Source organism: Mus musculus, chromosome 11 (assembly GCF_000001635.26).
Source record: "Mus musculus strain C57BL/6J chromosome 11, GRCm38.p6 C57BL/6J".
NCBI lineage: Eukaryota > Metazoa > Chordata > Mammalia > Rodentia > Muridae > Mus > Mus musculus.
Window position 1 is genome coordinate 78,948,417 of NC_000077.6, and position 14,072 is coordinate 78,962,488.

The following is a 14,072-nucleotide window of genomic DNA, read 5'->3' on the forward strand; positions in this document are numbered from 1 at the left end:
AACACATCTGGGCCTGGTGTCCTGGGTGTCATGGCCTCTGCTAGGTGTAGGGCGGGGGTATGGGCCTGGCATCTCAGGTCAAAGCTGCTTCCCCAACCCTCACCCCACCAAGAAAAATGTCACTCTGGTGTTCTGCTTCAGGTGGGAGGTGATAGCTGTCCAGCTCCGGCCCTGACCTTATGTCTCCAGGGCTCTGAAAGCTTGGCCACCTCGTAGTAGTGAAGTCTTCCTTCAGTCTTCCAGCTCTGCAGAGGAAGGGACACAGGACACACTGCTGAGCTCTCGTGACCTGACTTTATCTTCTCAAATCTTTACTCTCTGGGTTCCTCCCTGCTGGTAAAGGAAGCTTAACACTGAAATGAATGGACAGCCATGGGAATCCCAGCAGACTTGATTCCAAGACTCAGGCCTCCTCTATGAGCTTTTCTATCAGGATAGGGAAACCCCAGACATCCCTTGCTATGTGGGAAGGGATAAATATAAGATGACAGCTTTACTATCCAGGAAAATATCACTAACCACTGTGTGCCAAGCCTAGGATTCTCTGAGCGCCTCCAGCCCCTTTCAGATGGCACGTTGTGATTCTGTGATGCCGCCATTCGGTATTTGACCCATGGTGAGGGGTGGTGACGGTGACGATGAATGCCATTCTGCCTAACTTTCCAGGCAGCCTGTGAGACCTTTGATGTCCGAAGCAAACATCACATTCAGATCCCGAAACGCTTCACTTCCAATGCAACATGGGAGCCACAGCAATATAGGCTCATCCAGAGCCCGGAGCCTTTAGACCTCAACAGAGGTAAGAGCCCCTCTGCACCCTACTGGGCCTTCCCTGCTTGAGCTGAGGCTATCTGAGCCCTGAACCAGTAGTCAAAGAATCCACCATGCCCTTCTAATGAAGGCAGTCACCTGGAACTGCCAGGCAGCTGTCTCCCTGGCCACAGGGTCTGTTGGTACAGAGCTTCAGGCTCTGAGGGAGAGCGGGTCAGGAGCCCTGAGAGAGTGGTAGTGGGCACAGGGAGCTGGCATCAGCAGGTGGGTGGTGGCGATAGCTGTGCCAGGCACTGTGCCGGCCTCTTGGCCCACATGAACTGCCCACCAAGGGCTAAGGTAGCATGCAGGAATGCTCAGCTCAGCGTCTGGGGCTTTCCGCAGCACAGCACAGGAGATCTGTACCATTTCTGTCTGTCTTTCCAGCCCTCAGCAGCATCCATGCAAAGAACGTGTTTACCATGAGGCTGAAATCCCAGCAGAATCTGCAGAGTGAAAAGTCCAGGTAAGGATGGGCAGGGATGCTTAGCTGGTACCCAAGATTGCCCGCGAGATGCTTCTTGTGACAGAAGTGTGGCCAAGTACTCCATGCTCCCTGCACTGCTAGGGAAGGCTATAGCCAAACTCCTCTGGGAAACTCCAGAGTGCTGAGGGTCCCCAGCTGAGGGGATGGCTTGTCACAAGCTGGCTGGTGACCACACTTGGTGGTGGGAGAACACTTATCCTGGGGTAACTGGCAGTCACCCATGGCTCCCTTTTCTTCTGTAGCCGCACCACCCTCCTCGTTCAGCTCACCTTCGAGGGCAGCCGAGGGCCCAGCTACCTGCCTGGGGAACACCTGGGGATCTTCCCAGGCAACCAGACCGCCCTGGTGCAGGGAATCTTGGAGCGAGTTGTGGATTGTCCTACACCACACCAAACTGTGTGCCTGGAGGTTCTGGATGAGAGCGGTGAGCCCCCGGCCCTGGACAAATCTCTACTTCCCTCAGTCCCATCCCTGAGAACTGGGCCTGTGTCTGTCCTGATCTACTTCCATCCCAACTCATGGGAGAAGCTTTCTGGCCTTCACTGGTAGTGAGGCCTCCCCCTAGCCTTGGACGAGGCACTGGAGGAGCAAAACCTGGCAGTGTCCATCATCATCCAGGAGAAAGGGAGTCAGCCTGAAACTTAGAGACAAGAGACTTGCATCCTTGGGGCTGTGAGAATACAGATGTGGTCCAGATGAGATGCATTAATAATAAAGTCCTTGTCTCTAGAAGGAAGTGAGGGGAGTGGAGAGGAGTTAAAAGCAATGTGCTAACACGCACTAAACGTGCCCAGGGAACGGGCACTGTGCCAGCGATTTCCCAAATGTAGTTTTTACTCATTGCCAGCACAGACTATGTCATCACATCTGTTTCTCAAGAAGCAGCTGGAGGTCACAGGATTTGGACACTCGGCTGAGAAGTGGGAACCAGAGTTTGCGCCTGGGTCATGCCGTGACTCTCCGAATGCTGCCTCTTGGGACTCCTGAAGCCCAGCCACCACAATTTACATTGATCTGTTAATATCTCAGGAGGTTGTAGCCATAAACCTCTCTCTAAAAAAGCAACCAGCCTCTGGGGCGTATATCAATCTCCAGTAGACTTAGTCACTAAGTTTGAGGTTCACCTGGGGATGTCAGAGACTCAAGTATGGGCCACAGAAGGATTGCTTAGTCTGTCAGGACAAAGCCAATATAGGTGCCCACGTGGGGGCAAATTTTCAGCCTACCCTGGCAGCCCTGTCTTGGCACCAGCTCCTGATCTTTGCTCTTTCTGGAGCAAAGATGTCAGAGTCTTCCCTCCCTTGCAGATGGAGAATAGCCATCATCTGAGAGACCCAAGTAGGGCTTTCCCCACCCTGACACCTTTCTTTCTTCCATTCAGGCAGCTACTGGGTCAAAGACAAGAGGCTGCCCCCCTGCTCACTCAGCCAAGCCCTCACCTACTTCCTGGACATTACGACCCCTCCCACCCAGCTGCAGCTCCACAAGCTGGCTCGCTTTGCCACGGACGAGACGGATAGGCAGAGATTGGAGGCCTTGTGTCAGGTGAGGCAGGGGCAATTCAGTGGAAGGAATAGAGCCCAGAGCAGAGTTCAACCTCTGAGACCATCCTCCTGAGTCCCTAGGTGTGCCTTGTCCGTGTCTGGTCGGGGCTAGGCGTCGTCTTCTGCCCCGTCTCTAGTACACAGCAGTATTGAGTGAATGAGTTTCTCTGGGAATCAGTATGCTGTAACCTGTATTCATCACATGTCCCATTTCTGTGACTAACTGCATGTCAGAAGGAACTTAAGGGAAGGAGGGTTCATTTTGGTTCATGAGGGTCCAGTCCATCATGGTAGGGTGTCATGACAACAGGAGCATGAGTGACAGATCACATTGCTTCTGGAGTGAGAAAGCAGGAAAGGTGGACACCAGTGTCCTGCTCAAAGTCCCAGACCATAGGAATTCGGGGTGGGTCTTCCCAGTCAAACCTCTAGAGAAACACCTTCACCAAGGTGTGTTTCCACAGTGATCTGAAATCCAGTCAGGTTCACTGTGAAGAGTAACAGCCAAAGTGCACTTCCTTAGAACCTGACTAAAGGGGGAAGCTCTATGGATGGCCTTTGTCTTCCCAAGTGTGGACCACGCTTGGTGGTGGGTAAATGGGGGTACTGGCGGGTGGGGAGCTGAGTTAATGAGTTAGTGGGGTGATGCATTAAGTCACTTGCGACTTTAGAGTCCATGTCTTTATAAGAGTCACTGGACAGCAAGCCATGGGACACATTGTCATTGTCTCAACAATCCTATATTAATGGCTGCATCCACCTAACTCCACAAGGATTAGGGTTAAGCTAAGGAGGGACATCCAGCCATGACTTGAACTCAGATCCAGTTCGTTCCAAGTTACAGTATAATAGAGAAATTAGCCCAGCTGGGTTGGGTGGTGCATTCTTGTGATCCCAGCACACAGGAGGCTGATGCAGGAGGATAGTGAGTTAGAGGCAAGTCTGGGTCAACAATGAGTTCAAGACCAACCTGGGCTATGTAGCAAGACCATGTCTCTACATCCTCCCCAAAGAAAGAGGACACTGAGCCCTGCCCATGAGTTGCTGATGTTGGGAGGCTTCTGTGTTTTGATTTTTGTCTTTGTTTTGTGGGTACTAGTGTTTTCCTTCAGACCTGCACACATGCCAGGCTCTACCACTGAGACAAACTCTCTCTTCTCTGACTTTTAATTCTGAGGCAGGGTCCCACTAAGTTATCCAAGCTAGCTCTCAATTCGGTCTCTAACCCCTGCTGGTCTTAAACTTGGAATTCTCCTGCGTCAGCCTTCTAACTAGTTGGGGTTGCAATCCTGCCCCACTGTCATCTTAATTCTATTCATAGTAGAGTTCTAGGCACAATTGAGAAATGCTACTAGCTGCCCCAGGTCCTTGCTTCCCGTCCACCGGAGTAGCCTCAGCACCCTGGATAGCGCCCGTCTTTTGCTGCGTTTGTTGAAGGAATGAATGGATACTGGGTGGGGCAGCTCCTACACGCACGCAGCTCCTACACGCACGCGCGCACGCACGGCAGGTCCTCCGATCCCTCACACTGCCCTTGCCTTTCAGCCCTCAGAGTACAATGACTGGAAGTTCAGCAACAACCCCACGTTCCTGGAGGTGCTTGAAGAGTTCCCTTCCTTGCATGTGCCCGCTGCCTTCCTGCTGTCGCAGCTCCCTATCTTGAAGCCCCGCTACTACTCCATCAGCTCCTCCCAGGACCACACCCCCTCGGAGGTTCACCTCACTGTGGCCGTGGTCACCTACCGCACCCGAGGTGAGACAGGCAGGCTCTGGTGTCATCTGCACCTGTCCTTCTAGGGACAGCTGTCCTCGATTGCTTTCTGTTGCTGTGACCAACACTGACTGCCACCACTTTAGGGCAAGATCCAATTTAGGGGTTTAACTTAAAGTTTACAACTGTCACCAAAGGAAGCCAAGGCAGGAACCACAGAGGAACGTTGCTTATTGGCTCCCTCTGGCTTGCTCAGCTGCCTTCCTTACCAGCTCAGCACCACCTGCCCAGGATCAGCACTGCTCACAGTGGGCGATGCTCTTCTCCATCATCAATTAGCAGTTAAGAACGCACCCCACAGACATGCCGATAGGCCTATCTGATGACAAGCCCTCAATTGAGGGTCCCTCTTCCCAGGTGTATCAAGTTGATGGCCGACACTGGTCACCACAACAGCTGTTCAATACCTTGGGGCTTTGTCAGCTACATGCTGCAGTGACAGCCACCTGCCAGAGTTGTCAGTGATATAAGATGCTGTGTAGGGCACAGTGTCACAAAGCAGGAGGGAAGCTCGCTCCTTTGTTTACCATTCAGACCTGTAGGAGATGGCTTCCATGTGTAATTTTACGAGGAAGGAAAAGAGTCATGGAGAGGTTAACCCACCTGTTCAGAGACACCTGTCATTAACTAGAGACACAAATTCAGGGAGTTTACCTGCTGAAGCTAAGAACTGGACCATTGTTACAGTCTCTGGCTGTTGAATAGGCTCAGACGTGAAAAGCCTTGAATGCGTAGGGAACTCAGTTACTTTTGGTCATCCTAATGATGCAGGTGGATGCAGGGAACATTTTCTCAATTTTTTTCATTCCCTCAGTGTTCCCATCCTGTGATGGCCGTGTCTCACCTCCATGCCAGGGGCCACACTGGGTGTGGAAACTGCAGACAGGCCCTGCCCTCACAGAGCAGCCAGAAAGTCAAAAAAGAGTTCAGGCATGGACATACTTGGACATATGTTTGTGTGGGTGCTCAGAGGCCCCCGGTATCACGAGGGAGGGAGTGGGGTGTGTGTGAAGCTGCCCTAGACTAGGAGGTCAAGTGTTCTAGGCTTGGTTCCTCCACTGGATGGACCTCCCTGTTCTAACCACTGTAACTGAGCTCTGTTTGAGCTGGAAGGGCTGGAAAGCGTCCACATCTCCGAGATCTCTCTCCTTGGCCAAGAGCGCAGTTTGTAAATACTGCACAGAGCCTGTGTCTGTCCATCCTCACTGACCATACCACACCATTGAATGAGAGAGGAGATGCGGGTGAGCCCTGACAAGGCTGGTTCATGCAGACCAGAACCAAACAACTATTCCAGTTGCTAAAGGCCTCCCTTATGTGTCAGGCCATGGGGAAGTGAATGTAACCCAGAGGACACTGGGGTACCCACAAGCCCAGGAAAAGGCTTCTGGGGAAGATGGAGATGCCAGAATAGACAGGGGGCGTGGAAGACCACCCCTCACCCAGAGTTCCTATTGGCAAAGGCCTCCTTCATGAGGACACTCAGCAATGGCCAGCCCTGGGGATCATTTCACACTGCGTGGGCAGAGCCTTAGTGGGGAAAGGATGTTGGGAGGGTCCCTAGACAAGCACTTGGGAGATGCTCTAGCGTAAGACTGAGGAACCTGAGCAGGAAGTTGAGTCCACCATGACTTTAGTCCCTTGCTCCGTTGCCTTCTGTGTGACTCAGTTTCTACAATGGCAAAGGCGCAGTTGCTCACCAGGCCCCTGACTGCCTTCCCTGATCTGTATAGACAGCTGGGAGAAGAGGTAACTCCTCATTCAGGAAGCAGCCACCCAACGGGGCTTGACACTGCAGGAAGAACACCCAGCCGGGTTGCACGAAGCCCACGGGGCTTGTTAGTCAGGCCTGTGTTTTCCTTGCAGATGGTCAGGGTCCCCTGCACCATGGTGTCTGCAGCACTTGGATCAGGAACCTGAAGCCCCAGGACCCAGTGCCCTGCTTTGTGCGAAGGTAAGCACCCACTCGGGGCCCTTTGGAGCCCCTAGCCCCTGGGGATTCTGCAATGCAAGGGAAGGGTCTAAGACTGAGTCTCCTCTCGGCCCATAAAGGTTTAGGGGGTAATTCTTTGTCTCCTCGTTTTGCCATCTGGTTACAAGGTGTCGTGGAGTCCATGACACAGATACAGTGATGCCTGTGGTGGGATCCAATGAGACTGGCCCAGTGTGGAGAGAGGCCGTTGCCTGGGCTGGGAAGATGAAGATGTGCACAGGTCCCCGCCAGGCGCTTAGGTCCCCAGCCCTATCCTGCATGTGCTCCTAGCCTGGGATATCTGCAGACCAGGGTCTTTCTCCTTCTGTCTTCCTGCAGTGTCAGTGGCTTCCAGCTCCCTGAGGACCCCTCCCAGCCTTGCATCCTCATTGGGCCTGGTACGGGCATTGCTCCCTTCCGAAGTTTCTGGCAGCAGCGGCTCCATGACTCCCAGCACAAAGGTACAGCTCTTACTCAATAGGGAGTGTGCCTGTCACTGTGACCGACCTGATCATTACACAGGCACATCAAATTACTACACCATATCCCATAATCAGGTACACAGATGTGGAGTGTTTGTGCTCTGCCCACTCCACGTCTCCATGTTTCCTTGTTAATTTTTAAGGTATCTAGAGGAGTGTGTATGTCCTGGTACGCATGTGGAGGTCAGAGGTCAACTTGTTTTACTTCTTCCAGGAATCAGATTCAGCTTGTCAGTCACGACGGCAAGCACCTCTCCCTGCTGAGCCATCTCATCAGCCCATTTTGCTGGGTTTTAAATGCTTGCCTCCTTGCTGGACCATCCATTAATAACACAGAGATTAATAAGCCTGTGTAGGGGTCCCCAGAGTGAAGGGGGAATGAGAGTAACAGACTTTAGATGAAGACATTTTCTTTTCATTGGAGAAATAGCTGGGAAGGATGGACAGCTCTGTCTGGAATCCTCCAGATGAGGCTTTTCTGGAAGAAACCCTTAGCAATGTTTGACCTTCAAGATGCCTGAGGCCTCTGCACCTATATTTGATGTAGCATCTGGGTCAGGGGAGATGATTTTCACAAAAGAAGGCCACGAGTTTCTGATATTCCACTAAAAGAATGTCCTTAGCATGTTACACACACACACACCTATACATATTTGAGACAAAGTCTTGCTATTGTAGCCCTGGATGAACTGAAAATTCCCTATACAGAGGAGGCTGTCCTCAAATTTGCAGGAAATCAATCCTCCTGCTTCTAATTCCCAAGAACTGGCTATAATAATATTTTAAAAGAAGAAGTAAGATTAAAATAGAATATGTCAAGTAAAAGAAATAGCAATGTGTAGACATAATCAGAACTGATACTTTTTTTTCCTGAACCATGTTTTTTAAGAGTGCCACCATTAGCTATAAAATGGGAATAATGCCAGATCAGAAACCTACCCATTGGGTACCTGGTGCTCACAGGTTGCCCTCTGGTGGCCGTTGTGGTAACTGCAACCTTCTGGATCTTCAAGGGCTCAAAGGAGGCCGCATGAGCTTGGTGTTTGGGTGCCGGCACCCGGAGGAGGACCACCTCTATCAGGAAGAAATGCAGGAGATGGTCCGCAAGAGAGTGCTGTTCCAGGTGCACACAGGCTACTCCCGGCTGCCCGGCAAACCCAAGGTAAGTGCAGCCACCCAGCAAGCTGGCAGAGCACGCATGATGGCCCCTGCCCAGGCTATACAGCCCTTCCACTCCAAGCCTGCAGTGAAGACAGTTGCACAGTGGCAGGGAGAGATGAAGAGCACGATGACAACATCAAGCTCACTGTAGTTTAATCTCCACAGTGCAAACACCTGCAGGTGCCCAGCATCTCTGGGACGCAGGGCTGGGCCGGGCTGGCTTTACACTTAGTTCAGTAAGACTGGAAGGTGGAGCTGATTCCCCCCAGGGCCCTCAGGTTGGCACTCTGCTCCAGGGGCATGAACAGTGCCTACACACTTTCCATTCAGGACCATGTGAACATTCCCTGAAGACCCCATTTGCATCCTAAAGCTGGACCACTGGTCATCTTAGATGAAAAACAAAAACAAACAGACTCCTGACTGACTGCAGGACCTTCTTTATAAATGGAAAGCCTAGGAGCCTATACCTGAGCTACAAATCAGAGCTGGGGCTAATACATACTGGGAAGCCCCCTCTTTCCGGGGTGTAGACAGGCAGATCTCACAGCCCTGGGCAGAGCTATAAACTTGATGTCTCTAAAGTATGGTGACCTGAGGGAAGCTTTACGGGTTCCATTGGCCAGGAGGACAGGATACTTGTCTATCCTGAGCTGAGGTCCTGACTGAAGCCCTCAATGGCCCTCTTCCCCTCCCCATGGCCAGTGTGCCTGACCACAGTGACACCAGCATCCAGGGCTGGTCCCACCGTGTCCTCTGCTTTTAGGTCTACGTTCAGGACATCCTGCAAAAGCAGCTGGCCAATGAGGTACTCAGCGTGCTCCACGGGGAGCAGGGCCACCTCTACATTTGCGGAGATGTGCGCATGGCTCGGGATGTGGCTACCACATTGAAGAAGCTGGTGGCCACCAAGCTGAACTTGAGCGAGGAGCAGGTGGAAGACTATTTCTTCCAGCTCAAGGTATGGGAGCTGGGGTGGGACCCTCCAGAGGGGAGTAGACCAAGGTCACAAGCCTTTGGAACTAGGACCAGGGATGCAGAACTGGGGTGGGGGAGGTGTGTGCCCTGAGATCCTCGGCACCACTGCAGAAACCTGGGGCCGGCTGGGCTCCTCAAGCCTGGTCTTTCCATGCCATAGTGGTTGCCAGCTAGCTGAGAAATCAGGCCAGTGTGTTCCATTTCTCTATATCTGGGATGAAAGCAGCAGTCTCTGCTCCCCACACTCCTGCCTAAATGCCCATTGAGCATAACAGGGCTGTGGACTGTCCCCTACTGCCTATGGGGGACAGACACTTATTTACAATAGGTTGCTGGCTAGGTGCCCTCATTTCTCACAGGAAGGACTCTTGGTAGCAGGGTCTGCCTTGTGCCAGGTGCTCACCAATGATTGCCCCGTGGTGACCTTTCCTTCTGCCCTTCCAAGGGCTTTATGACGGAAGAATGACTGTTCCATCATTTTGCAGATGGAAGGGGCCCTGGTGCCCTAACAGCGAATGTGAGAGCCCAGACACATGGCCCCTCTCTCCTTTTCCCTCTCTCTGTCTCTCTGGTTCCTAAACCTGCCTTTAAGGCTCGAAGTTATGCTCCCCATTTATATTAAACATCTACTATGTGTTAGAGGTAAGAAGCAGTCAACAAAACAGGTGAAAATGTTGTCAATATCACGATAGATCACAGAGCACACCTGTATCGCCAGCACTGGGGAGGTGGAGGCCCAGGGGTCAAGAGTTCAGATTGTCCCTGGGTTTCATAGTCAGTCCAAGGCTGGACTGGGCTATATGAGATCCTATTTCGAAAGTACAAAAGCAAAAGACCTACCTAAACGTAGCTTACATTCTGGCAGAGTTGATCAAATCAAGCACATAGGGTGCGCACTGCTTTGGGTAAGACGCAGAACAGCAGCTCAGAGCTGGGGTGTTTGTGGTTTAATGAGGTTTGGGGAAGGGGTCCCCGGGAGGTGACATTTGAGAAAAATACCTGAAGAAGGAAGAAGCTTTGTGCACACTGGAGACAGAGGTCCAGACTATTCTGTGGGGCAGCAACATGTTCAAAGGTCCTGGGGTGTGGACTATTCTGAAACCTGTGATGACCAGCAAGGGTATCATGGGTACTTCCCAAAATGTGTTCAGAGCTTGCCAGATGTGTTCATGGATGTTAGACATCATTAACAATGGGCTGTAAGGGCAGAGGCAGTGCACACCTGTTAGTCCTAAGGCTTTGGGGAAGCTGAGGCAGGAGAGTTGTAAGTTCAAGTCAGTATGGGCTACCTTAGGCTGCAAGAATGCAGAGGACATACCTGTAACATCAGCTCCAGGGGATCTGATCCCTCATATACAGGTACATGTATACACACACACACACACACACACACACTTGAAAATAAAACTGTAGCCAGACATGGAGGCATGTGCACACCTTTAACTCTAGCACTCAGAGGCAGGAAATAAAATCCTTTCTTTTTTATTTATTTTAATTTAAAAAGAGAAAATTAGTTCCAGGGGTATAGCTTAGGCCTTGCCTAGCCTGGTATATAAAAGGCCCCAGGTTTGATTTCTAGTACCAAGGGAAAAAAAGATTCCAAGGCCAGACATTTGGTACACACGTGCGCACCCACAAAGAGCAACAGGTGTCTGCTGTAAGATTTCTCTCGGAGCCCTCAGCCTGCTGCTGATTTCAAGGCCTGAAGAATGGGAGGCACACACTGCCTGCCCTGCACATCCTGATCTCAAAGCTCACATCCGATGTGGGATGAGCACTAGACAGGTAGTGGGACCGACATCCATCCATGAAGTCTGGGAAGAGGCTGAGGTGGGCCACACATGGGCAGAGGAGAAACCAAGCATGGGTGTAATGGCAGCAATCCAGACAAGGGGGTAGACACAGGGCTAGCGAGCGCCTGTGTCACCAGGAAGCTGTGGCAGCCCTAGGGTTTTGTCCAAGCCTAAACATGATAACTGAGAGGTGGCTGGGCCAGCAGGGTGACACTGTCACCTTTGTTTCCCCCTCACAGAGCCAGAAACGTTATCATGAAGATATCTTCGGTGCAGTCTTTTCCTATGGGGCAAAAAAGGGCAGCGCCTTGGAGGAGCCCAAAGCCACGAGGCTCTGACAGCCCAGAGTTCCAGCTTCTGGCACTGAGTAAAGATAATGGTGAGGGGCTTGGGGAGACAGCGAAATGCAATCCCCCCCAAGCCCCTCATGTCATTCCCCCCTCCTCCACCCTACCAAGTAGTATTGTACTATTGTGGACTACTAAATCTCTCTCCTCTCCTCCCTCCCCTCTCTCCCTTTCCTCCCTTCTTCTCCACTCCCCAGCTCCCTCCTTCTCCTTCTCCTCCTTTGCCTCTCACTCTTCCTTGGAGCTGAGAGCAGAGAAAAACTCAACCTCCTGACTGAAGCACTTTGGGTGACCACCAGGAGGCACCATGCCGCCGCTCTAATACTTAGCTGCACTATGTACAGATATTTATACTTCATATTTAAGAAAACAGATACTTTTGTCTACTCCCAATGATGGCTTGGGCCTTTCCTGTATAATTCCTTGATGAAAAATATTTATATAAAATACATTTTATTTTAATCACCCTGAGTGTTTGGTCAAGTTTTATAGCAACATCATTCTCCAGTCATATATGGGTTGGGGTTGGTGGGCCCCATAGTCTGGACAATGATGCTCCCACGAGGGAACACGCTAACCAGATCCCCAGGGGACAGCAGATGGAGTCTGTGTTTGTCTGCAGCCATGGTCATGGCAAGGCAGCCCAGATCAGGGGCTGGAGCTGTGCTTAACACGCAAGGCACCCTCTGCAGGGTGTGGTGAGAACTGGGCTTCTTTATGAGAGCCAGGGTTGCCTGAAGACCTCAACCCTCACCCAATCTTAGAAAATGATGTGTTTGGGCACTGGGGATGTTGCTCAGTTGGCAGAGTGTTAGCCTAGCACACACAAAGCCCTGAGTTTGATCTCCAGCCAGCCCCACATAACCACAGGTATAGTGGCCGGCGCTTGTAATCCCAGCATTTAGGAGGTGGAGTTAAGAGGATTTAAAGTCTAAGACCCTAGACCTCAAATACAGCTACACAGTGACTTTGAGACCATCTGAAAAGGAGAGAGTGTTAGTTGTGCTCCATGCCCTGTTTGATGGGAGTTTAGCCAGTCGTGATCTGGTACCTGGGCAGGACAGGTTTCGTTCTCTGCACGTGACACCTCGATGTGAGGGGCACCCCCATCCTCGCCTGCTATGGAAGTCATGAGCTCCTGCTTGCACCAGCCAGCACAGCTCCATACTGGATAACCTCGTTGCTGGTCTCTGCTCTGCACCAGCGTAAGCTAGCTCCCTCTTCCCTTTCCACAGCTGCATCAGATAGAGCAGAAGAGGCAGGGGCAAGGGCCCAACAGGCTCTCATTGCCCATGGCAACCCCTGCTCCTGGCAGCAATGCATCTGAACACTGTGGCCCATCCAGTCACTATTGTCAGGGCTTCCCACATGCTCAGGTGCCCTGAACCACCCGGGGAATCCTATTAAAATATAGACTGGAGACCGGGGGCTGAGGAGATGGCTCAGTTGGTAAAGTATTTGTTCTGTGTTTGGGTTCCCAGCACCCACATAAACAAAGCTAGCTGTGGTGGTGGTGTGTGTGTCATTCCAGTGCTGGGAAGGTAAAGACAGGCAGATCCCTGGAGCTCACTGGCCACAAGTCAATCAGTGAGCGTTAGGTTCAAAGAGAGGCCCTGTCTCTAAAGATAAGGCAGACAGAGATTAAGGAAGACACTCAAGCTGGGTGGTGGTGGCGCACGCCTTGAATCTCAGCACTCAGGAGGTAGAAGCAAGCAGATCTCAAAGTTCACGGCCAGCCTGATCTACAGAGTGAGTTCCAGGGCAGCCAGGGGCTACCCAGAGAAACCCTGTCTCGGAAAAAAAAAAAGTCTTCTCCATCTCTTCTCTCTGCTGTTTCTCTCTCTCTCCCCTTCCCCTCCATGGTACTCCATGGTCTCAATCCTTGGGGCCAATGAACTTGCCCAAGAGCAGCTTCCCAATAAACCAATAAATCTGCCTTTAATAAAATCTTTAGCCAGGCGTGGTGGCACACGCCTTTAATCCCAGCACTTGGGAGGTAGAGGCAGGTGGATTTCTGAGTTCGAGGCCAGCCTGGTCTACAGACTGAGTTCCAGGACAGCCGGAACTACACAGAGAAACCCTGTCTCGAAAAAAAAAAAACAAAAAACAAAACCAAAAAAAAAAATCTTAAAAAAAAAAAAGAGAAGAGAAGCGACTCAGAATTGGCATATGACCTCCATATACATTTTCATTCACTTGTATGCATGGAGACATAGCACATGCACACACACATACCACACACACACACATCATACATACACACACATACATACACCACATATACACATACATACTCACACACATATACACCATATATGCATACACAGCCTCAACACATATACCCATACATACACACCTCACATACATACAAACTGTACACATACACACCACACACATATACACCATATACACATACATACCACACACACACACATACATATATACACATATATATCACATATATGTACACATCACATACCTATATATACATATACCACACACACATACACACCATATATACCACATACACATACACACACACACACACACACACACACACACACACACACATACACACCATATATACCACATACACATACACACACACACACACACACACACACCCCACAGATGTACACACACTCTGGCTTAGTAGGTCTGGGAAGGACCCAATGCTGCTTTTTCTTTCATGTCTGTTATGTGAGACAAGATCACACTGTATCCCAA

The 14,072-nt window shown here is 51.0% G+C and overlaps 1 protein-coding gene across 3 annotated transcripts in view; it reads left to right on the forward strand.

Moving 5' to 3' along the window:
- Nos2 (nitric oxide synthase 2, inducible) overlaps positions 1 to 11,810 on the forward strand; it is a 39,440-nt gene extending 27,630 nt beyond the window's left edge. For all 3 annotated transcript variants that reach the window (NM_010927.4, NM_001313921.1, NM_001313922.1), the window contains 10 exons: positions 667 to 799; positions 1,198 to 1,276; positions 1,540 to 1,721; positions 2,679 to 2,842; positions 4,387 to 4,594; positions 6,479 to 6,566; positions 6,924 to 7,045; positions 8,080 to 8,228; positions 8,994 to 9,188; positions 11,238 to 11,810. In NM_010927.4, the coding sequence (NP_035057.1) occupies positions 667 to 799; positions 1,198 to 1,276; positions 1,540 to 1,721; positions 2,679 to 2,842; positions 4,387 to 4,594; positions 6,479 to 6,566; positions 6,924 to 7,045; positions 8,080 to 8,228; positions 8,994 to 9,188; positions 11,238 to 11,336 (1,419 nt within the window). In that variant the 3' untranslated portion in view covers positions 11,337 to 11,810. The remainder of the gene's footprint in view (positions 1 to 666; positions 800 to 1,197; positions 1,277 to 1,539; positions 1,722 to 2,678; positions 2,843 to 4,386; positions 4,595 to 6,478; positions 6,567 to 6,923; positions 7,046 to 8,079; positions 8,229 to 8,993; positions 9,189 to 11,237) is intronic.
- Positions 11,811 to 14,072: the final 2,262 nt, after the last annotated feature.